The 26,316-nt window shown below is 37.4% G+C and overlaps 1 protein-coding gene across 1 annotated transcript in view; it reads right to left on the reverse strand.

Annotated features, from left to right (window-relative positions):
• The window catches only part of NSUN7 (NOP2/Sun RNA methyltransferase family member 7), a 61,371-nt gene that overhangs the window by 26,564 nt on the left and 8,491 nt on the right, over window positions 1-26,316 (reverse strand). The window contains exons 3-8 of the mRNA XM_060147307.1: window positions 20,227-20,285; window positions 19,401-19,531; window positions 10,471-10,623; window positions 9,947-10,130; window positions 8,587-8,797; window positions 403-546 (exon numbers count right to left, since the gene is read on the reverse strand). Coding sequence (XP_060003290.1) covers window positions 403-546; window positions 8,587-8,797; window positions 9,947-10,130; window positions 10,471-10,623; window positions 19,401-19,531; window positions 20,227-20,285 — 882 coding nt within the window. The remainder of the gene's footprint in view (window positions 1-402; window positions 547-8,586; window positions 8,798-9,946; window positions 10,131-10,470; window positions 10,624-19,400; window positions 19,532-20,226; window positions 20,286-26,316) is intronic.

Genomic DNA, 26,316 nt, shown 5'->3' on the forward strand with positions numbered 1-26,316 from the left:
AATCCTAGCTCTCTTACCAAGTAGTTATGTGACTATATAAAAATGAATGAATCTTTTTGAGTTTCAGTTTTTTTATCTATAAAATGCTGATAAATGTTAATGCCTATATTCTGAGCTCTGGTATATGCCAGAACAGCATACTAGCATCTGTTCTGATTGCCTACATCACTCTAACTATTGAACATTTTGAATATTCCCCTTGCCCGTATCTCACAGAACTGGTATAATAAAGATTAAATGAGGTAATGGATGTAAAATACTTTATCCATATTAAGTGCTCTATATATGGTAGTTATTCATTAATCAGATGTATCTGATATGTCATCTTAATGATTTTAAATAATTTCATTTTAAAAATATTAAAATTTCAATAATTTAGAAATTAAAAGTTAAAGCAAGTACCTTCATGCTCATTTAAAATAAATTCTACTGGATTGCTAACACCCAGTCCTGAACAACGAGGTAGCAGCAGAATCACTTTAACTTTCTGTAACCTATGATCCTTTGATTCAAGGTTAATAAATGTCTCGTGAAGTATTTCAATATCTGGGAGAAAAAACACAGAAAATGTATGTAAAAATATTAATTAAAAATCTTAATCAGTATGTAATTATATCTATTTATCATTGTTCATTTTTAAATCCTCAACCCCACAAAAAGTCATTTTAATGCAGTCTGAAAAGAGAATTATTTTCTGATAACATCCTAAAGTTAATGCGTGAATTCTCTTAATAGAGTTCTTTCTCCTTTACTTGAGAGAATGATTTTGAAGTTTAAATATCTTCTACATAAAATATAATTTAAATTTTCCATTCTGAACTTCAGATTGCATTTAAAGCAGTATGGTATAGTGGAGGGAAATGGCTTTTAGAGGCAGAAATACCCAAGTTTGACTCCCAACTTCACTATTTACTATCTGTGTGACAATCTCTCTAAGCCTCAATTTCCTTATTTGTAAAATGGGATAATAAAGCCTACACCTCATCTAATTGTAGTGAAGATTGAGATAAAGCAGTTAGGCTTAGCATGGTGCCTAGTATACAGTAAATGCTCAGTATTGGTTACTTCCCTTCCCATTTTTAACCCCTTTTATATTCTATTTTTCCCAGAAAAAAAATTTTTATTAGCATTTATATTTTCACTTAGCATTTTATAATTTTTATTTAGGCACAGTCTAAAGGTCCTCAGGGACCTTATAATTTAGTTTAAGAGTGTCTGCCTTCCCTCAGGTTATAACTATCTGTGATCCTATCTTAGGGCCACCCCTTCACTTCTGCAATGGCTCCCATTCCCCTCATCTGCTGAGGAGTCGCTCTTGAAATTGCCCTACCCAACCCTTCTCTTGTCTGATCAATTCTTCTCTCTTTCTATTGTCTCTTTTGAAAAAAAAATTTTAATCAAGTGGGCCTTTTTCTTTTTTCCCCTATTTTTAACTTTTTATTGTAAAAGTTTAAACATATTATGTCAAAAATAGACATAATATGTAATAAATTCTCAAGTACCCATTATGGTGCTTCAACAATGAACCATTCATTCCCAATCTTGTTTCATCTATATCCACACCCACTTCCACTCCCCCATATATTTTGAATCTATAAAATATTTCACCATATATCACTAAAAGATAAGAACCCCTTTAAAAATACAGCCCCATACATTTTAAAAAGTAATTTGTTATCATCAAATAATAATGGCATACAATCGTGGCTCAAATTTTCCAATAGTCTCACACTTGTCAAATTTTTTTTTATAGTTTGTTTAAATCAGGATTTAGATAAGGTACATACATTGCAATTAGTTGATGTCTTTTAAATTTCTTTTTGTTTATAGGTACCCTCTCCATTTTTTCTTATCATTTATTTCTTAATGAAACATGTTTTTTTTGTACTACTAGAGTTTCCCACAGTCTGGATTTTGCTAATTACTTTCCTAAAGTGTAGTTTATTAGTAGCTGGATCTTTAGAGCTTAATTAGATTCAAGTTCTTTTTTTTTCTTGGTGGGTGGGGAGCACAAAACTACTTCACAAGTGGGGTCACATTCATCCATTAAATTGCCTTTATGGTACCAGCAAAGGGGTTGCAAAATAGTCGTATTCTACTCCCGTCTTCCCTTTTTCATTTGTCACCTGGAATGCTTCTAAAAGAAGAAACTTCCCTTCCTCTACTGCTTAGTTACCCAGTGGTTCCTATTCTCTCCGGTTAACTAGGTAAAAATTCATAGGGGTAATAAACCTAGAAGTGATGGATCATAAGGGCATGTATTTTTTCAATTTTAGTGATTAATGCTAGTTTTCCAAAGTCACTGTACAAATTTACAGTCCAACCAACGGTGTCTGAGCATTCCTAATGCTCCTTACCTTGCCAGCACATGGTACTGCCATCTTTTTAATTTTAATCATTCTGTGGATATGTGGTGGTAAGTTGTGATTTGAACTGCATTTCCTCGATTACTAATGGGGTTAAGGTACTTTTACATAAGTTTTTTTGCTATTTGTATATCCTCTTTTGTGAAATGCCTGGTCATGTCTCTTGCACATTTTCCAACTGGGCTGTCTATTATTTTATTGTTAATTTGTAAGAATTCTTTGTATACTGTGGCAAAAAAAACCTCTTCATCAGTTTATATATTCCCTCTCTACAGTTTGCCTTTGTACTCTTAATGCATAGAAGTCCTTAAATTTTAAAAAATTTTACTGTAGTCCAATTTATCAATCTTTTCTTTTATGATGAGTGCTTTATGTGCCCTGTTTAAGAAACCTTTACCAGCCCCAGTCAAGAAGTTTTCTCCTATAATACATTCTAGATTTGTGTAGATGGTGTGAAGCAGGGGTCATTTTTTCCCAGCACCATTTACTAAAAAGACCTTCTCTTCCTTAATATCCTGTAGCATCAAGAGGATTGAATTGAATCAATACAGATCAACTTGGAGAAGAAACTCATCTTTATGACATTTAGTATTCCAATTCATGAACACGGTCTGTTGTTTCCATTTATTTAGGTCTTCTTTCTTTCTTTCAATAATGTTCCATAAGTTTTATGAGGAGGTCTTACACATCTTTTACTAGATGTATTCCTAAAAGTTTTATGGTTTTTTGTTCATTGTAAAAGGTATCTGCTTCATTTTCAAATTTTTGTTATTGGTGTACAGAAACTGAATTTGTATGCTGACCTTGTATCTAGCAACACTGCAAAAGTCATACGTGTAACTGATTCACTTTGCTGTACAGCGGAAATTAACACAACATTGTAAATCAACCATACCCCAATAAAAATTAATTTTAAAAAGGCATACGTGAAATCTATAGTTTATAGATTACTTTGTTTTTTCCACATATATAATCATGTCACCCATAAATTAAACACAATTTTATTTCTTCCTTTCCAAACATTATATCTTCTATTTCTCCTTTTCTTTCCTTACTGTACTGCCTATGATTCCCAGTACAATGTTGATTAGAAGTGGTGATGGCAGGCATGCTTATCTAATCCCTGATACCAGAAAGCTTTAAACATACCATCAAGTATGATATTTGCTGTGTATATATATAATAAATGAATGTTAAATTTTATCAAATTTCTTTTCTGCATCTATTGAGATGACCATAAAATTGTTCTCCTATTAACATGATTACATACATTGATTTTTAAGAGTTAAACCAACTTTGTATTCCTAGAATCCAGCTTATTTATAATGTACTATTCTTATATATTTCTAAATACAGTTTGCTAATACTTATTTCAGCTAGCTAACACTTATTTTTACAAATATGCTAATGAGTGGCACTAACCTATAATTTTCCTTCCTTTAATATCCATTTCAAGTTTTTGATATCAAGGTTATAAATTAACTGGGAAGTAATCCTTCTTTTTCTATTCTCTGAAAGAGTATTATTTCTTCCTTAAAGGACTAAAGGTTTTTAAATTTTTTGCTTTGTGAGTGGGGAGATTTTCAATTATGAATTTAATAGACATTTATATCCACTAGTTTTAAGATCTTAATAGATCTTAGTTTTGGTAAGTTGTGTTGTTCCAGGAATATGCCAATGTCATTTAAATGTTCAAGTTTGCTCACAGTATCTTTTTATTATGTTTTAAATGTCTCTAGGATCTGTAGTAATATCTCCTTGCCCATTACTGATAACTGAATTGTTTTATAAACTTTTTTCTTGAAGAGCTGAATTAAATTAATATACTTTACCCATTTTTAAGTTGTGATATATGTCTTATTATTGTTTACATATTCTAGATACAAGTCCCTTATTACATACATGATTTGCAAATATTTTCTCCCATTCTGTGGGTTGTCTTTTCACTTTCTTGATAGTGACCTTTGAAGAACAAAAGTTTTTCATTTAGATGAAGTTCAATTTATCTTTTCTTTTGTTGTGTTTAACAACACACTGCCAAATTCAAAGTCACAAAGTTTTACTCCTGTGTTTTCCTCTAGAAGTTTTATAGTTTTACCTCTTATAATTAGGTCTTTGATCCAGTTTGAGTTAATTTTTGTGTATGATTTGAAGTAAGGGTCCAACTTCATTCTTTTGCACGTGGATATCCAGTTATCCCAGCACCATTTGTTGAAAAGACTATTCTTCCCTTGTTGAATGGTCTTGGCGCACTTGTCAAAAATCAATTGACCGTAAATGTAAGATTTTACTTCTGGATTCTCAATTCTATCCACTGATCTACATGTTTATCTTTATGCCAGTCCCGCATTGTCTTGATAACTAAAGCTGTGTAGTGAATTTTGAAATCAGGAAGTGTGAGTCCTATAACTTCGTTCTTTTTCAAGACTGCTTTGGCTACTTCAGGTCCCTCGGATTTCCATGTGAATTTTAGGACAGAATGTCAATTTCTGCAAAAAAGCCAGCTAGGGTTTTTATAGGGATTGCATTAAATCTGTATTTTTTCATGGATTCTTTAGAATTTTCTATACACAGAGCATTTTACCCGCTGATTCTAGATAATGTGGCTTTATATATTTTGAGACTATGTTATTATGTACATACTTCTTAGTACTGGTATATTTTCCTGATGACTTAAACATGCTATATTTCTAGTAAGTTTTTTTGACATAACACTACTTTGGCTGTAGCTCCTTTTGTTAGTATGTTCACTGAATATCTTTTTCTGTCCTTCTAAGTTTTTTTTTTTGAATATCCTTTTATGTAAGGGGTATCTCTTATAAATAGCATTTTAAAGTTGATCTTTAAAAATCCAGTATTGATGTTCTTTGTCTTGTAATTCAAGTATTACTCATGCATTTTTGATGTTTACTTATTGATTTATAAATACATATTTTTTGTAAAGTTTAATCTACCTACTTCCTTTCTATTTGTCTTGCCTTTTATACATTACTATGGTGATTCCAATTCCATATTCCACCCCTCCCCCTTAGCTATTAGTTTTACTTCTTTTATTATTTGTTTATTGTTTGCCCCTGATATTATAACACATACCACTGACTTAATAATTTACTACTTTTATCATTTCTTAGACAAAGCAAGGATGACAGAACACATTAATTCCATTTCCTTCTCTAAACTATGTGCAATTGTTGTAATGTATTTTTACATATAACACAAATATTGTTAGCTCCACAAGACATTAGTTTACAGTCCCACAAGACACTAGACTACAATTATTTAGATTTACCTATGTACTAACCTTTTCCATTGCTCTTCATTTCTTCCAGCATCTACAACCTTCTGTATGAGACAATATTCCTTCTACTCAAACAATAATCTTTAGTAAACCCTTTATTGTATCTGCTGGTAACAAATTCACTCTCTTTTTCTGAGAGTATCTTTATTTCAAAGGAAATTTTTGCTGTGTATAGAAATCTAGCCTGACATTTTCTTTCTGCACTATGAAGATATTGTTTGTCTCTGGCCTCAGTTGTTTCTGTTGAAAAGTTAATTTTTAGTTTTATTGCTATCTCATCGAAGGTAATATGTATTATTTCCCTGGCTGCTTTGAACATTGTTCTTTGTCTTTCGTTTTCATCAATTATGCTATGATGTGCCTACTATGTTTTTTACACATTTATTTTTTATTTTTTTATTTTTTAACATCTTTATTGGGGTATAATTGCTTTACAACGGTGTGTTAGTTTCTGCTTTATAACAAAGTGAATCAGTTATACATATACATATGTTCCCATATCTCTTCCCTCTTGCGTCTCCCTCCCTCCCACCCTCCCTATCCCACCCCTCTAGGTGGTCACAAAGCACCGAGCTGATCTCCCTGTGCTATGCAGCTGCTTCCCACTAGCTATCTACCTTACATTTGGTAGTGTATATATGTCCATGCCTCTCTCTCGCTTTGTCACAGCTCACCCTTCCCCCTCCCCATATCCTCAAGTCTGTTCTCCAGTAGGTCTGTGTCTTTATTCCTGTCTTAGCCCTAGGTTCTTCATGACATTTTTTTTCTTAAATTCCATATATATGTGTTAGCATACGGTATTTGTCTTTCTCTTTCTGACTTACTTCACTCTGTATGACAGACTCTAGGTCTATCCACCTCATTACAAATAGCTCAATTTCGTTTCTTTTTATGGCTGAGTAATATTCCATTGTATATATGTGCCACATCTTCTTTATCCATTCATCCGATGATGGGCACTTGTTTCCATTTCCGGGCTATTGTAAACAGAGCTGCAATGAACATTTTGGTACATGACTCTTTTTGAATTTTGGTTTTCTCAAGGTATATGCCCAGTAGTGGGATTGCTGGGTCATATGGTAGTTCTATTTGTAGTTTTTTAAGGAACCTCCATACTGTTCTCCATAGTGGCTGAACCAATTCACATTCCCACCAGCAGTGCAAGAGTGTTCCCTTTTCTCCACACCCTCTCCAGCATTTATTGTTTCTAGATTTTTTGATGATGGCCATTCTGACTGGTGTGAGATGATATCTCATTGTAGTTTTGATTTGCATTTCTCTAATGATTAATGATGTTGAGCATTCTTTCATGTGTTTGTTGGCAGTCTGTATATCTTCTTTGGAGAAATGTCTATTTAGGTCTTCTGCCCATTTTTGGATTGGGTTGTTTGTTTTTTTGTTATTGAGCTGCATGAGCTGCTTGTAAATTTTGGAAATTAATCCTTTGTCAGTTGCTTCATTTGCAAATATTTTCTCCCATTCTGAGGGTTGTCTTTTGGTCTTGTTTATGGTTTCCTTTGCTGTGCAAAAGCTTTTAAGTTTCATTAGGTCCCATTTGTTTATTTTTGTTTTTATTTCCATCTCTCTAGGAGGTGGGTCAAAAAGGATCTTGCTGTGATTTATACACATTTATTTTTATTGGAGTTCATAGCACTTCTTGAATCTGTGACTTTAATCAATTTTTAAAAACTCCCAGTCCCAATTTCACATATTGTTTTTTCCCAGTTCCTTTTCTCCTCTCTTTCTGGGTTCCCAATCACAACATACCTGACATCACTGGATCACTGAATCTCATGTGTATTTTGTGGTCTCTTCCATATTAGTCATCCTTTTGTCTCCTGATGCTTCAGTCTGGATAGTTTCTTCTGACTGATCAGTTCACTTGTTCCTTCTTTTAGTTTTAACCTACTGTTAAATCTGTTTATTTCTTAATTTCACATATTGTATTTTTCAATTCTAGAATTTTCTTCTGAGTTTTTTAAAAATTATAGTTTCCAGTTCTCTGCTGAAATTCTGCAGTTTGTCATTTAGTCTCTTCAGCATATTAATCATAGTTAAAGTCCACATCTGATACCTCCAGTACCTGGCCCTTTTGTGGGTTTGCTTCTATTGCAGTATTTTTCTCTTTATTTCACTCACATCTTTCTTCTATTTTGTCTGATTTTTCTTTTTCTTGAGTGCCAGACACAGAATTTGAAAAAAATTAGGAGATAATATGAGATCCAGGATGATGTTACTTTCTTCCAGAGAGAATTTACTTTTGCCTCTGGCAATCCCAGATCACCTTAATCCAACTGGGAATTGAGATGACTGGAATTTGGGCTTCAATTCATCAGAGGACTGATCACTACCCAGGGTATACTTCTGTGCTCCAATGAAATCCTGGGTATTTACCAGTCTACCTCTCCATGTCAAGCCCTGGATTCTACTTATCTTTTCGCTCACCCTGTGAATCTGTCAAAAGATTCGTTTAGTTTTTCAGCTTCACTGAACCTATAATGAAATGTTATCTTTTGTCACAGCATGATCCAGTGGAAAAATTCTTTAAAAATAAGAAGCCTAAGGACTTAGCATCTGGTCCTAGATATTATCTTTGTCCCTTAAGAACTCCTGTGATTGTGTTCTTATTTATTAGAAGATGACAATTTCTACCAGTCACTTTAATTATTGTTTGAAACTCAAATTATGCAGTAAATGTCAAGCAATATACCAAAGTGCCAATATATTCATTAATTTAAACTGCAGTTGTTTAACCAATATTAAGTAACAAGAACAGCCTAATATAATACAGATTAGTGGGGATTTTAGGAGTATAGTTCATATATAGAGTTTTATATTACGAGAGATAACAAATTCAAATATTTTTAACATTTCTAAATCTTACAGAACATTACCACCAAACAAATAAATATTTGTACATACTTTTACATCCCATTTTTGTGAAAAGGTTCTTCAGGTCAGGATCCTTAGCTTGTGATTGTACTCCACACACAAATATTTTTGAGGCATTATTATTTGTTAAGACTGACATATGGGCAACTGTGTACCACGAACCTGTATTGACCATTAAGATATCATCATCCATATTTAATAAAGCCTTCACAGAATGGACAGCGAGACTTCGAGATTTGTCCTACAAGATAATGGTACAATTAGAATTTCGAAGGGTTTGACCAGAAGCATGTACTGACTTCTTTTTGCCTCAGGTAAAACAAAGTATTGGCAGAAATTCTGAAGAGATACCTAACGCATTCGAGTTTAAAACATCTTAACATATGTTAAAATATAAACTTAACAAAGATAACTGATATAAACTGATTTAAAACAATACCCTAACTTTGTTTAGCCTAAATTATGACTGTGATCATTTAACTTTTATACAGTGATAAGGCAATGCCAAAATCCCCAAAATGTGATTAATAGACTACTGATGTCCTGCCTTAGCTCCCATTCTTAAGCCTTCATGAAAATGCACCCATTTGCTACTGCCATTCTTTCTTCCCCATTACACTGTCATCTAAATGGCTGCTAGCTCACAGAGATTAAAAGTAAGATGGTTGACAAGCTTATAAAAGGGGGCTGGACAGATAAGTTTCTGCAACTGATCTCAGTGCTCAACAAGGTGTCACAACAAAATAAGGCCAAGAGACTCTGCCCAAGAATGCAGGTACTATGAAGGGATAAACCTTACAAAACTAAGGTGAATCTGAGGCAAGAATTGAAATCTAAGCACATAAAAATTAATTTAACCTGATTTCTTTTAATTTCTCATTCTATTGAAACCATATTATACCTCACATTCTCTTCCAAAATTGATAGCCGTTTATATATACACATCTTACAAATCAAAGCTGTAGGAATATAGTAAAGAGATAATGGGAAAGTATTACACATTGCGTTTTCAAATGCAGGATGGCACTAGCATCTTCCCCAGAAATGGAAAGAAGAAGAGGAATCATTGTGCCTTCTCTTGAATCCTCCCTTGGGAGAGAAAAATACAGCCTTTTAGCTGTAGGCAATAAGAGTTCCCCCATCTATGGTGTGTAGGAAGAATATGTTCTTTACAATATGCCCACTGCACATGGGGCAAAGATGTCAAAGTATAAAATGAAAACTGGCTGTAGGGGAATTAATTTTATTCAAGGTGAAAATTAGGCCTTATAAACTTCCTTGATAACCTATACAAAATATAACCAATTTGTTAGGTTTTATTTTTAAGTGGAGGAACTCTCTGGGTGAACAGGATTACTGAGAATCACAATGAAAGTAAGTGTTAGTTTACCTGAAATACAAGTTTATAATCTTTGAAAAGATCTATATTTAGAAGATCACTTTTAAGATGAGATGGAAAAATTAAGACATCATAGCAATGTTGATCCACAGCAAAGACTTTATTATGAACATGCAACACAGATTTGACTTTATTATAGCCTTTTATCTTCAAACTATGATAAACTTCTTCAGGGCTGTAAATATATAACATTAGGTTTTAATTACAAATATAACACATCAAAAGTGTATTTAACACTAGAATCTTTTTCCTACAATAAATAAAAATATCACTGCAAATATTGCATCTAATGGAACTTATAATTTTAGCCAACAATAAGTTGAAAAACAGAGACAAAAAAGTTAACACATTTATGTAATTACTTTTGGTAATCTGGTGATAAAATCCTGAACTAAACTATGATTCCCCAATCACTCCCCCAGATGAGCCCCCCATCCATTAAAAAGGTAATACTTCTTATCACATTATTTTGAAAGGCAAGTGACTTAAATAAAGAATTTGATTAGAAATCTTACCTGATTTTACACGTATTTATCCAAGCATAAAGTGGCAAAATTGAGGCCCTTAGTTCCTGGTTCCTAACTCTTTCTGGAAGAATGTGGTAAATTGAAAGGGCATCATGTTTGATTCGACATCTTGCCAATGCCGCAGCCAATTTTGTCTTAAAACTAGAAACAGAAAATCCATTCTTGGTAAGTACTGCATTGAAGACAAGACTATCAATTTTCCACTAGAAACATTAACAATTAGAATTTTAACAAATACTTCTATAATTCTATTTCAAATTTTTGAAGTCTAAAATTAAAATTTGCCATATTTAAAAATGGAAATCCAATAATCCTGCTTCTTTTCTTCAGTTTTTGATGTCTCTGTATAGCTGTGTATCTCCTCAAATATTTTCTTTTTAAAAATTTATTTATTTATGGCTGCACTGGGTCTTCGTTGCTGCACGCGGGCTGTCTTTAGTTGTGGTGAGCAGGGGCTACTCTTTATTGTGGTGTGCGGGCTTCTCATTGTCATGGCTTCTCTTGTTGCGGAGCACGGGCTCTAGGCACGCGGGCTTCAGTAGTTGTGGCACACGGGCTCAGTAGTTGTAGCTCGTGGGCTCTAGAGCACAGGCTCAGTAGTCGTGGCACACGGGCTTAGTTGCTGCGCGGCATGTGGAATCTTCCCAGATCAGGGCTCGAACCCGTGTCCCCTGCATTGGCAGGCAGATTCTTAACCACTGCGCCACCAGGGAAGTCCTCCTCAAATATTTAAAACAATTGCTGGCTGAGAGACAAATTTTATGTAGTGAAAAAGGTGTAGGATTTAGAGTCAGACAAACGAAGTTCAATTCAGGCTCTGGGGCTTCCCTGGTGGCGCAGTGGTTGAGAGTCCGCCTGCCGATGCAGGGGACACGGGTTCGTGCCCCGGTCCAGGAAGATCCCACATGCCGCGGAGCGGCTGGGCCCGTGAGCCATGGCCGCTGAGCCTGCGCGTCCGGAGCCTGTGCTCCTCAACGGGAGAGGCCACAACAGTGAGAGGCCCGCGTACTGTAAAAAAAAAAAAAAAAAATTCAGGCTTTGTCACTTACTAGCTGTGTGACCTCAGGTGTGATACTGAATCTCTCATCAGCCTTAGTTTTCTCATCTGTAAAATGTGATCAGCTCACCTTGCAATTAATGTGGTGATTAATGTCATGTGTGTAAAATACTTAGCACAGTGCCTAGCACGTGGCAGGCCCTCATTATAGGTCAGTTATTATTATCAGAGATGGCAACAGTGTACTCTTGATAAGATTAAGGAACTTTCATGAATATGTAGCAAGTCCTTCCCAGTTCTGACTATCCCATACCTCAAAATTCCAAATAACAGAAAAGAAAAACAAGAACTGTTTAGCATAACCATGAAGACCCAATGATTTTTTTTTAATGTCATAGCCCAAATTTTTAATAAATGAGAATACAGGACTTACTCTTGACCTATATTCATAGCATTTTCACAATAGGAATCTAATTGAATAATAAACCTCAAGGATAACCTTGAATGAGAAATGAGGAAGGGATGCCACAAAAAGTCAAGTTCCTTGAGAATGGTGTATGTGGCTGCAGAAAGCTTAATAAGATAGAGACAGAGAGCAAGAGCAGGGGGTGGGGGGGAGGGAGAGAGGGAGGGAGGGAGGATGAGAACACAGGGGCACTTTGGGTGGGGGTAGAAGGGAGGGTTATCAAACATTAAGCCTTCTGGGACTATCATAGAATTAGATTTGTGGGAACTTCCCTGGTGGCACAGTGGATAAGACTCCGTGCTGCCCATGCAGGGGGCCCAGGTTCGATGTCTGGTCAGGGAACTAGATCCTACACGCATGCCACAACTAAGAGTTCGCATGCCACAACTAAGGAGTCTGTGTGCTGCAACTAAGACCCAGTGCAACCAAATAAATGAATTAAATTAAATTTTAAAAAAGAATTAGATTTGTGTAGTGCTATGTCCTAATGTCATAGAACTACAGCAAGGGACATTAAAAATAATTATATATTAATGCACATCAAAGAATAAATTAATATAAAGGGGATGAGTTACTGTTCTATATTATACACTGAGATGTTTCTGAGAACAGACTATTTTTGACTAAACAGTCCTTCCAAATACCTACATAGTTCGAATTTACCGTAATAAATGCTACTGACAATTATTCAATCATTAAATATAAAGATCAGAGATGTGAAGCCTAGAAAAATGTATGTGTTGTGTATATACAGGGAGTATAGGGAGAAAAGATTTTCCAAAACCCAGATAGCAAACATTTTGGATTGTGAATTTTAATATAATTTAATCATATAAAAAGTAACTTGAAGTATATGTACAGTTATAAAGATTCTTACATAAACATATAGTATCAGATTGAGGACAAAGACCAAATCCAAATGCTATTAGGATAACCAGATACATCACTTCCATAAATAAAATATCCTGTGATTGCTAAAAATACTTCCATAGCTTTAAGGTAGACTGCAGTGATGAAAACGGAAGCAAAAACAGCCTTTCCCAACATTCTTGATCCAGAACTCCATCTCCTGCTACAATTTGTGTTATGGCAGAGAGTTACTTAATTATCTTTTTATCAGCATCCCTGTTATACATGTAGCCAGAGCTTTGTTTCTGTATGTTAAATTGTAGTTATATAATTCCTAAGCTTAAATCTTAAATGAACCCATTAGCTACAGGCCAGAATCCAAACTCTTTATCATGACACACAAGGATATTAATAATTTAACCTGAACCAACTCTTCCTTTCTCAATTCTCACCACTCACATCCATAAATCTACCTCTAGTCACACACTGAGCTATTTACCACTCTTGCTTACATGCCACATCCATTCCCCTCTTTCTCTACTTTGCTGTTCCTCTGTCTCTCCAGCCAGTATGGTTTGGACTCTGCAATCAGATTACCTGGGTTCAGATTCTGGTTCCACTAATTACTAGCTATGTGACTTTAGACAAGTTACTTAGCTTCTCTAAGCTCTAGGAATTAAGAAGTAGTATCTAACTTATAGAATGGTTGCAAAGATAATTTTGAATGTATTTAAAGTTAAGTTATTCAAGAAATGATAATGATTAATATGCTTATTCTTTTTTTTTTTTTTTTTGGCTGTGTCATGTCTTAGTTGAGGCACACGGGATCTGCATTAAGGTATGCGGGATCTTTCGTTGAGGCACGGCTTCTCTCTAGTTGTGGCGTGCGGGTTTTCTCTTCTCTAGTTGTGGCGTGTGAGCTCCAGAGCGTGTGCGCTCTTTAGTTGTGGCACGTGGGCTTAGTTGCCCCGCGGCATGTGGGATCTTAGTTCCCCGACCAGGGATCGAACCCGTGTCCCCTGCAGTGGAAGGCGGATTCTTTACCACTGGACCACCAGGAAAGTCCAATATGCTCATTCTTTTATAATAGTATTAATCAAGTACTGTTATCAGACCTGAGCTATAAAGATTAAAAGATAGTTTCTACCCTTAAGTAATTTACAATTAGGTGGTAAAACAGACATATAAGCAAATAATTATAGCTCAACATGGTTAATGTTATAAGATACATAGATAAAGAAGAGAGTAAATGTATTGGAAGAAGAACAAAATCAGCCTAAAGGGACTTCTAAGAGGAGAAACCTGAACTATTAAAGGAGGAGCAAGAATTTTCCAGACCACAAGAAGAGAAAAGACATACAGACAGAGGGCAGAGTACTGTAAAAAATGGAGATGTTAAACAGCAAAGCATATTTACAGAGCAATGTTTCCATTTAGAGCAGAAACCTACAGGTTTCTATTCTAAGCACCACCTCCCTTCTGGGAATAGAAACTTCCCCTCTTACGAAAAATGTTCCTCTCCTCCCTCCGTTCATATAATTTTCTTGGGAGGTGTTCCTAACTGACTCTGTCTCCTTGACCACAGTTGATTGGGAGAGGGTGAGCACTTGACCCAAACCAGAGTCAAGTGAATTTTTGTGTGTAGCAACCGAGAGTCAAGCCAGTCTTTCTAGTTTTCGTGCTGTGTACGATGTAAAGCTCCTGAGTAGTCAGCAGCCAAGTTTCCCATTCTATGAACAGAAGAAAAGATCCAAGAATGAAGGTAAAGTACACAAAGAGGCAGAGACTAGAGTCGAAGAGAGCCCTGATGATACTTGAGCCACAGGATTTAGTTAGTAGAAGCGTAGCCACATCAATGTCTTTCCTGCAAGTCTCATTGTTCAATTCTTCCGTGTGATACCTTATAGTAAAATTTCTCTTTTGTCTAATCTAGTTTGAGTTGGAGTCCTGTGTGTTGTCAAAAAAGAATCCTACCTAATACAAAAAAGGTTTTACTCCGTTTTGGCTTCAAATTTTCAGAAATTTTATCTAACAATGAACAAAATATTTCAAGTTTTTTTTGTTGTTGTTAGTTTGTTTTGCTTTTTGTTTTTGTTTTGTTTTGTTTTGGCCACACCACATGGCTTGTGGAATCTTAGTTCCCTGACCAGGGACTAAACCCAGGCCCTCCGCAGTGAAAGTGCCAAGTCCTAACCACTGGACTGCCAAGGAATTCCCAAAATATCTCAAGTTTTGGAGTGCCATTAGTAATGCCTAACACAAAAGAAATATGGTTCTCTTTAAATATAAATTGAATATTTTCTTAATGCCAAAGGATAATCTTCAGTGAACTGTTTGAATTTCCCATACAAATATAAAATCAGACATCATACTGACAACTGTTTCAGAATATTCACTAAGTAAGTGAAATGGGCTAAGAGTTTCCAAAGAAGGGGTGGAGAGAATATGAGAGACAAAAACCCATGAACAAGTGTTTAGGAAGCATTTCAGCAAATGAGAAACCCTGGAGCATTATGTGAATGAGAAAACTGAGGAATAGAAGAAAAGGGATATATCCAAGCAAAAGTGATTTATCCCAAAAATCCATGGATGGTTTTAACATCCATAAATCATTCAATGTGAATTACCTTACCACATTAATAGAATAAAGGAGAAAAAGGGCTTCCCTGGTGGTGCAGTGGTTTAGAGTCCACCTGCCGATGCAGGGGACGTGGGTTCGTGCCCCAGTACAGGAGGATCCCGCGTGCCACGGAGCAGCTGGACCCATGGGCCATGGCCGCTGGGCCTGCGCGTCCAGAGCCTGTGCTCCGCAACAGGAGAGGCCACAGCGGTGAGAGGCCCGCGTACCACCCCCCCCAAAAAAAAGGAGAAAAAAATTATCATTTCAGATGCTCATCCCAAAACTCTGATCTCTGTTTTCTTACTTTAGTAAGACTACAGTTTTCCTCTTGAGATCCTCCTTCCTGCACTGCAGTTGGAAAGTACCTGTAGGTATATAGCCAGGACTATTCTAGGGCTCCCCTCATTTGTCTTCATTCTCTCAAGGATCAAAATTCTGTGCTGCTTTTTGTCTCATGTCCAAAATATTTGCCTCATATATTTTGTCCATCTAGTTGTTTACAGGAGGAATATAACTTGATCCTAGATACTCTGTCATGACTATATAATCACTTTTTTAAAATATCACTTTACCTGCCATGTGGAACAGATTGTGAAAAAGTAAGAGCTACAGGCAGGGAAGGAGGACTACTATTGCAGTAGTCCAAGTGACCCATTATAGTGGCTTGGATTTGAACAGCAGGAGTGGAAATGGAAACAAGTAGACACATTCAGCATGTTTTCCAATTGGAGTTACAGAACTTGATGTATTAGGTGTGGTATGGGCACCGGGGAGGGGAGGAAAGAGGAATCAAGGATGATATCTAAGAAGCTGGTGGTGCCTTAATTGTAATGGGGAAGGTTTCAGGACAGTTTTGGGTGGTTTGGGAGGATGGACCACTAAGTCTTTCTTCTCCTGCCTCTCTACTCTTTCACTGCCCATTCCCCAATTCTGCCTCACCAAAGCCCAACAAATTATTTGGCAGAATCAGATTCTTGGGCTAGTGTAAGGCAGGTGGGGAGTAAGAAAGGAAGAAGCTGTGGTCTCCTTTTATTTAACCCAGTCACATAGTATTTAAAATATAGTTGCATTTTGTACAAGGAATGAGTTCTTAAAGAACTTGCATATGTCAAAAATGATAATAGGTGTCATCTTGGATTATATCTCTAAGGCTATGAACAAATGAAGAAAAAGATACAAGTTGGACTAATAAGAACCTACTGTATAAAAAAATAAATAAAAGAAAAATTTTTTAAAAAGATACAAGTTGGTAGAGTGATAAAACATAAGGATCTCTGGAAGAGACAATAACAACAAAGATCAAACAATTTTTATAAGGAGGAAATAATTCTCATTCAATTTCTTGCTAAATAATTACTTCTATCACCTCTTAAAATTAGTCTTAATCTTCTTGGTAGAAGCATAACTAAAGTATACTTCAAGCTTACAATGATTCTATTTCCCTGGGGACAACAGTGCCCAGCCCCAAGCCACAGATGATCTACAGATGTTGGCCGCTACCATTCTGTCTCAGTTCAGAATTCTGCTCCATTGGCTATGGGAGATTGGCCCAGGGGAATGCACCTGACCTACATGGAGCCAATCAAATTCCCAGGGGAGGGATTATAATTTAGAATTGGGGTTAGAGACAATAAGTTAGTCTAAGTGAAGAAACTAACATACAACTGTAACAAGTAAGCTCAAGACGTGGAGTGCAATAGTAGGGTTTTCTCCATGTAGACTAGAGAAGCAGAGAAGGCAGATCTGCAGAGGAAAAGAATGAAGCAGATATTGAGAGAAGCAGAGTTAAAAAGATAAAGAGACAAAGCAGCAGAGATAAAGGTCCTAACATCTTTCCAGCTCCTGCTTTCATCCTCTTCCTGATTCTCTGAGTTGCATGAGACATTCCAATACCTTTATAAGAACATTTTCCATTTTGCTCAGCCTAACTGAAGATGGCTTCTATTACTTGAAAGCTGAGACTCTTGATTAAAACCCTTTAGTGTTATCTTTATACATGTATTTTCTCAGCATGATTTTTATCATTATACATGGATTTTTTTCAGTGTTATCTTTATATAAGTATACTGCACTACTGTTCTCTGCAATTCAATCACTAAATACACGCATTTCTCCTATAGCATATTATGAATTGAGTATAGCATGAATTGGGTATGAAATAACTTATTAATGTGGGAATAAGATCTGCATTATATGAAGCTCTATTGGTTTGGGTAGGGGGAAAAAACTGCACTGACAGCTTCTCGCCCTGACAAGAATGCAACCAGATGTGTGTCAAGGCAGGAGGTAGCATGGTATGCATTATGGGGAAAGAGAAAACTCTGGAGAATCAGGAACCTAAGACAGTAATATCTTCTGGTTCCTCTGGCCTCCTGAGCCATGACCTTTGCTTGTCCTATTTCCTGCCTGGCTTGCTAACATTCTCAGCTAAAAATCTGCTGCTCATGAAACCACAGTCTGGTCTTTCTTACTTGGTTGGAGCCCTGTGGCTTTCCTAACCTCAATTCTCATTATGCTCACTGAGACTAAGTTGAGACTTCCATGAACATCTCCTGAGTCCTGACCAACTCAAACAGAAACTGACAGCAGCTCAGGAAAGCTGAAACTCAGAGCCTGTCCCAGAGCATACTGCCCCACCAACTTTTCTCTGATGTATCTGCGCCCATCGTGGGTGCCCATCCTCAGAGGCAGGTTGCTCAGTACTGGTATGGGTGAAGTAGTTGTCCAGAAACCTGTGCAGTAATCAGGGGCAAGATCCTTACTTACCTAACACAGAGGGTACATACATCTGATTGCTTTTGCTTTTCTCCATCTCCAAATTTCTCATGGCTACAAATGACATGAGATATGACTATGTCATATCTTTCATCTTCTAGAGTACTTTAGCCACCACTCACTATCTTAAGTGGAAGGAGTAGTAGCATATAAATGCTTAAATCCTGGGCTCTAGAGTCAGCATTCCTGAATGTGTATTCTGGCTACTCCCCTTTCTAGCTCTATGGCATTAGGCAGGGTCCTTTAACATGTCTGTGCCTCAGTTTTCCCATGTGTAAAAATACAGGTTGGTAACAATATCTACCTCAAAGAGTTGTTATGTAAAGAGCTTCTTATAACAATGATTTATACATATTAAGTGTTCAATAAAGGTAAGTTATTACTATAACTCCATTATGTGAGTCCTCTGGTCTCAACCTTCAATACTGTAAGTGAAACTGCTTGAGTTTCCCATAATAATATAACATGACATATGACAACTGCTGCAGATTATTCACCTGGTAAAAATCTTCCTACAAGATTGCTGTTGTTGCTATATTGTGCTTTCTATTAAGGTTCAACGATGTAATAACAAAAGCCCTAACAACAGTAGCATTTAACACTGATTGACTATCTACTAAGTGCCTGACTCTAAGCTCAGCATTTTATATAGTTTATTTACTTCTTCCAACCACCTTTTTAGGTAGATGCTATTATTATCCCCATACTAGGTTTCTGTTGATATTTAGGATAAAAGGAAAACAAATTTAAAACATGTTAGTTTTGTTCTTAACTACTAACATGAAGTTGTAGATTTTTTTTTTCAACTTGGAAGAGTGATAGGTTCTTATCTACTGTTGGAATTTTCTTGTTTGATACATGTTAGATTTTTTTTAAAGAGCTATAAACAAAGCCAGGTAAACAAATAATAGCAGTTTCAAATGAAGTGTAACTTAAGTACGTGCTAAAAATTGTCAGGAATTTTTCATCATTTTCCAAATACTTACAAGTTGGATCTTACAATTCAAGCTTTGAAAAACAACTTGAATTTAAGCAGAATATTTACCCTGTTCAAGATTTGTTTGTAAAGGAACTCAAGAAACTTATGAACTTTTATATTTTTTCTCTATAAAGTTTTAACAGTTATCTACACATTATATTGTATACAATTTCACCAGTGAAAATACCAATAATGATTTCATATAAAACACTGTTTTCACCTTTACAATTACCTGTTAAGAAGGTTCTCTACTTCTAGAACTTCCGCTACAGACTCTTCATTATCAGAAATGAGACGAGCTTGAAATTTTCTATCTTGGAAATCATACAGCATCACAATGATAAGACTGTTCAAATGATCTGGCTACCAAGGGGAAACACACATACAGAAAAGCATACAAACAATATCTAATAGCAATATTTTCCATTCCATTGTTTTTCATAAGAGAGCAGTCATAAAAATATGACTATTTTTACATAGTCTGGTTGAATTGGGAGATAGAAGAGGACTGCAAAGGGACTTCCCTGGTAGCACAGTGGTTAAGAATCCACCTGCCAATGCAGGGGACACAGGTTGAACCTTGGTCTGGGAAGATCCCACATGCCGCGGAGCAACTAAGCCCGTGCACAACTACTAAAGCACGCACTCCTAGAGCCCGTGCTCCACAACAAGAGAAGCCACCGCAATGAGAAGCCCACGCACCGCAACAAAGAGTAGCCCCCGCTTGCTGCAACTACAGTGCCCGTGCACAGCAACAAAGACCCAACGCAGCCAAAAATAAATAAATACATACATACATACATAAAAGAAAAAAAGAAAAGGACTGCAAACTAGAAAAAAAATCCAATAAAAAATAAACCTTTCAAAAAGGACAATTTTTGGCAGATTCATCAAAATGAAAGGAGTAGGATCTATATTAGAAGCCTTAGAAGTATGAGAGTTAAGGACGTGTTCTGAAGAAGTCTCAGCATTAAACAAACTAGTTATTTAAATCTGAAGGCTTTTTAGTAGTTTCTAATTAACAACCACAAGTAATTATGTAAAAGTTATACACTTACTATTATGGTGCTTGGGAAGATATAGCTGTCTATTAGCATAGTTTCCAAAATATCTTGAACTACAAGACAAGGAAAATGTCTGTTACTGAAAACTCCAAAGCTGAAAATGAAAATTTTGGAAACAAAATACACTTTGGACAATGCTATAAAATACTTTTACTTTCATATCTAAAACATACCTAATTCTTGATAAAGACTCAAATTACAATGACATGATGAAATATTTGTAATCTTTATGAATCCTGGACCCCTGTGACTCAGGCTCCACACGGAATCACAGTCAAAGGAGCGTTATCTGAATAGCTGAAGTAGTAATAAAGGAATTCCAACCTTTAATTTATATCCCTTGAAAAACATTAAAGAGGATCTAATTTATAATGTCTTATCCTCTTTATGTTGGATATTGTTGGATTCAATTTGCTAATATTTTATTATACAGGGCACATGAGTCTCCTTTTGTTATAACTACTTAACTATATATATATATATATCTCATATTACAAATGCTTTAATAAACATAGATTTTTGTTCTATGTTTATGTTCATGAAGGATATTTGTCTATAATTTTTTTTCATAATATCTTTGTCAATGTTGGTATCAGGATTTAAACTCTGGAAGAGTTTGTGTTAAATTGGTGTTATTTCTTACTTAAATATTTGGTAGAACTCACTAGTGACGACACTGATAAGATGACATTTAATCTAAGTCCCAAATGACAAGGAGTTAGCCATATAAAGATCCGGAAGAAGAGAGCATTCCAGGCAGAGGGATAATTGCAGAGGTACTAAATGAAAACACATGAACACATTTTAAAACCTCCACAGGGCACACGAGTGTTCTTCTGTTATAACTACTTAAGTATATATATCATATAACAAATGCTTTAATCAGTTAACAGGGAGCTAAGACAGCTTCAATTCATTCAACATTTATGGAACATCTCCTATATACACAATACACACTGAATTTCAGTTTTTATCTGGGGGATGGGAAAACTAAAAAGAACTGACAAACTTGGGAGCACAGACTCCAGTTTTCATAGGAAATCTTTCAGGTATCATTACCCATATTTGAGCCACCAATTGTGGCTGTATTGTACAAGGCAATATCCCCATTTCACTTACCAGGAAAATGAAGTTTACAGTTTCACACCCTTAGTACTCACAAACCAATTCCTATCTACTTCACAGTTTCTCAGCATGAGTCCCAATTTTTGTCACAGAAAATATACTTGTCATAAGAATGAAGGACTTCTGGGCTTCCCTGGTGGCGCAGTGGTTGAGAGTCCGCCTGCTGATGCAGGGGACACAGGTTCGTGCCCCCGTCCGGGAGGATCCCACATGCCGCAGAGCGGTTGGGCCCGTGAGCCATGGCCGCTGGGCCTGTGCGTCCGGAGCCTGTGCTCCGCAATGGGAGAGGCCACAACAGTGAGAGGCCCGCATACCGCAAAAAAAAAAAAAAAAAAAAAAAAGAATGAAGGACTTCTAAGATAGCACACCTGCATAGGCTATAGAACTTTGAGCAATGGAGTTGCTGGACTCCTAAAAATAGGAGCAGTAGAATGAAGGAAAAGAAGACAGAACATGATTTTGCCAACACTGCATTTTTTTCCTAGGGCTCCTGTCAAAACTGACAATCTCTGGGCTGTCTCTAATATTGTGCAGAATGCATTGCCTTTATATATCTATAGTTTACAGAACATTCTCACATAGCAATATCAACATTAATTATGTATGCTCGAGATAGTGCTTTCTATGTGCTAGACACTGTTCTAAATGCTTTCCATATATTAATTCATTTAACCCTCACAACCCTATGAATTAGGTACCCGTTTTATAAAGTAGAAAATGAGGCACTGACTGGTTAAGTAATATTTTCATAGTCACACAGCAAGAGTCAGATCAGGGACTCAAACCCAGGCAGTCTGGCACCCAAGTGCACGCTCCTCTCCACATTATGCTGCCTATCCTCTACTCACTCTTACAACAAACCATACTGGCTAAATAAAACATACTGCTAATGACTGATGTGGGTTATCAGGACTTATTTGAAGATAGCAAACCTCACCTATCCTAGTTCAGCACAATAGCTCCAATTATCCCTAGTGCCCCACTAATTAAAGCCTCTTCTCTTTAGTCTGCTGAAGGGAACTCTTAATTCTTATTCCTCATGTTTCCAATGCAGAAGGCCTTCCCTAGAGAAACACCCTTGGACTCTCTCCCTACCCCTTACTTATCACTCCATGTGAAAAGAAAATTGAATTTATTTAATTAGTGAATTTGGAAGAATGAACAGGGGCATATATCACTCCCTCCCCCTCCCAGTCTTTGTCTGCCAGTGTTTCTGCAGGAGGTGGGCGTGCATTCCAGACTGCTCTTTGCCACACGCCTTGCATGAGTTGGGTGGAGGGATCTGCAATTCTTCAGCTGTGTCTGGATTAGACGGGAAGTTCTAATTCAGGAATAAAGTATTTGCAAGCCTGCTTGACTGAAGATCTAAAGCCATGTCCCCGGACATCCTTTTTTTTTTTCCTCTCCGTGGGTTCCAAACTCAAGTGTAAAAGGAAGAGTGCTATTTATTGGATCCCTAAAACTCACACAGTCTGTCTGATCATCCCTCCCGTTCTGGAAGAAAGATGGAAGATATTTCTTCTTTTGACTCTCCCCTAGGTTCTCCTTCTCTATTTTTACTGTGTCCATAGAGTTTCCTTCAAATGATCCACTTTATATAATTCACTTCTAGAACTTTCATTTCAAGGATGCCAAGGCTGAGGGGGATCAAGAAGGTGGAGTAGGAAGATGTGGAGCTCACCTCTCCCCCAAAAGAGTTCAAAATTACTTCTACATGTGGAACAATTTTCAGGGAAAACTAACTGGAAACTGGCAGAAGAACAAAGGCAGCAAGAAACAGCTCCACGTAACCAGGCAGAGACAGAAAAAAAAAAAAAAGCATCAGGTTGGGAACTGAGCCCCCAGGAGTGACCTCTGTAAGGAAGAGAAGGTCCACACAGGTGGACCCTCGCCCTGGGGAGTAAGCAGGTCGAACCACAATCTGGGCATCCCAGTCCTGGAGTCCAGCGTAGAGGAGACAGGCCCCCTTGTCTGCTGAGAAATCCACTGGGACAGACAGAGGGCTGGAGAAGCCTAGGCTCTACACGTGAGGAGTGACCACATGCTGGCTTGCTGAGAACCAGGGCAAAGAGAGCCTTGCACTGGCAACTGCCGCCTTGCCCCATTTCCCAATCCAAAGGGGCGAACACCCTGGCCCCATTCACTCCACACCACAGCCGGGCATGAAATCTGGGCAGAGACTCAGTGTAGCTGCATAGAGACAGACCGGGCACCTGGGCTGTGATCTGGGTGGAGCCACAGCGGCCACTGTCAGCATGCATGTGAGGTAGCGCCACAGGAGCCTGCAGTGGCTAAGTGCTGAATCTTGGGCATATAGGCCCTAGGAGAGAACTCAATCTAGCTACCGCAGAGATAGCTGGGAGGTCCTGGGGCATGGTGTGGATGGAATGGTGACAACCACTGTCAGCAAGCTCAGGAGTAGCAGTGGTTAGTCTCCTAGCAAGAATACCCCAGTGTGCCCACACCACACCGCAGCTTAGCACTAGATATGGGGCAGACAGGTCCTGGGAGTCTGCCACAGAGGCAGCCCAGACCTCAGGCAGCAGCGCAGCCACCTCAATTCCTGCAGCCACAACACCCCGACCCTCAGCCCCAGCCTACTCCACACCATAGCCTTTAACTAGATCTGAGACAAAACAGAGAAAGGGACACAACCCTGGGCTGCTTCTGAGTGGAACTATGGATGCCTACACAGGCAGCACACAGGTGCTCTGTGACCATGTGGGCGTCACTTGCTTCAGAAATCACCTCCTTTGGGGCACAGCATGTACTCAAGGCCAATGGAGTCCGACTGAACCCAACCCTCAAGCCTTCCACCCCAACAGCTGGGGAGCAGACCCTGCCCCTGACAGGGCAGTGACAGCCACGGAGCAGAGAGAAAGCCCTGCCTCACATCCAGTACAGGCTCTGGACACCAGAATACCAGCCACACTCCCATCAAGGGGATAATGTCCAGCATACCCTGAGGAAAGATGCGACTGAAGTCCATACCAAAACCAGCCACTGTGCCAAAAACACTGGACACACACAATCTATGCAGGGACACTCCCACATAAAAACACCCTTCAAGACCACCGTAGATAACTGTTCCTCCTAAATTCACAGAGACAGAGAAAGTTAAGTAAAACAAAAAGGCAGAGAAACTACTCCCAATTAAAGAACAAGAGAAATCCCCTGAAAGAACAGATAATAAAACAGAGCTCACGGGCTTCCCTGGTGGCAGTGGTTGAGAATCTGCCTGCTAATGCAGGGGACACGGGTTCGAGCCCTGGTCTGGGAGGATCTCACATGCCACGGAGCAACTAGGCCCGTGAGCCACAACTACTGAGCCTGCGCGTCTGGAGCCTGTGCTCCGCAACAAGAGAGGCCGCAATAGTGAGAGGCCTGCGCATCACGATGAAGAGTGGACCCCGCTTGCCACAACTAGAGAAAGCCCTCGCACAGAAACGAAGACCCAACACAGCAAAAATAAATTAATTAATAAACTCCTACCCCCAACATCTTCTAAAAAAAAAAAAAGAGCTCACTAGTTTACTAGACCCTGAGTTCAAAAAGGAGATAATAAAAATTCTAACTGATTTAAGAAAGAGTATCGATAGAAATGCACATCACTGTAATGAGGAACTAGAAGCTATAAAGATGAACCAATCAAAAATAGACAATTCAATTGCTGAGATTAAAAACCAATCTAGAAGCAATGAAGAGCAGACTAAATGCCACAGAAGAATGAATAAGTGACCTGGAAGACAGCAAAATGGAAATCACTAAATCAGAAGAGCAGACAGAAAGACAATGAAAAAAAAAATGATATCAACATACGAGATTTATGAGATAATACAAAACGTGCCAACAGATGCCCAATAGGTGTTCCAGAAGGGAAAGAGAAAGAGAATTGAAAGTGTAATTGAAGAAATTATGGCTGAAAACTTCCCAAACCTAAACAAGGAAACAGATCTCAGGTACAGGAAGCACAGAAGGTCCCAAAAAAGATGAACCCAAAGAGACCCACACCAAGACATATCATAATTAAAATGACAATTTTATTTTATTTGGCCACACCACACCGCTTGCAGGATCTCAGTTCCCTGACCAGGGATCAAACCCGGGCCACAGCAGTGAAATTGCCAAGTCCTAAAAAAAAAAGAAAGTGCCAAGTCCTAACCACTGGACCACCAGGGAATTCCCTAAAATGACATTTAAAAATAAAGAAAGGATTCTAAAGGCAGCAAGAGAAAAACAAAGAGTCAGTTACAAGGGAACCCCCACATGGCTATCAGCAGATTTCTCTGCAGAAAACTTCGCAGTCTAGAAAGGAGTGGCATTACATATTCAAAGTCCTGAAAAGGAAAACATGCAGCCTAGGATACTCTACCCAGCAAGATTATCATTTAGAACAGAAGAAGAGAAAATTTCTTAGACAAGCAAAAACTAAAAGAACTCAGCAATATTAAACCTACCCTAAAAGACATATTGAAGGATATTCTCTAAATAGAAAAGAAGCAAGAAACTATAGGAAAGGGAAAATCACAATAGGAAAGGTAAATATATAAAAGGACAGAAGATCACTTCAGTCAGTACACAGATTAAAAAACAATCAAAAAATTGTAAAAGCAATTATAACTACAACTAACAGTAAAAAGATATGCATGAAGAAAATAGGACAGCAAAATCACAAAATGTGGGTGAGGGGAGTATAAAAATATAGATCATTTAGAATGTGTTTGAAGTTGAATGACTATCAGTTTAAAGCCAGTAGACACAGCTGTGAGTTAACATACTTGAACATACTTGAAACTACAGTATATTTTAAATTTGTGGTTACTCCATGGTAACCACAAATTTAAAATATACTGTAGTTTCACAAGAACCAAAAAGAAAGTAACTCAAGCATACTACAAAAGAAAATTATCAAACCACAAAAGGAAAAACAAAAAGAAGAAATAAAGAACTATAAAAACA

Source organism: Lagenorhynchus albirostris, chromosome 4 (genome assembly GCF_949774975.1).
Source record: "Lagenorhynchus albirostris chromosome 4, mLagAlb1.1, whole genome shotgun sequence".
In the NCBI taxonomy this organism is placed as follows: Eukaryota; Metazoa; Chordata; class Mammalia; order Artiodactyla; family Delphinidae; genus Lagenorhynchus; species Lagenorhynchus albirostris.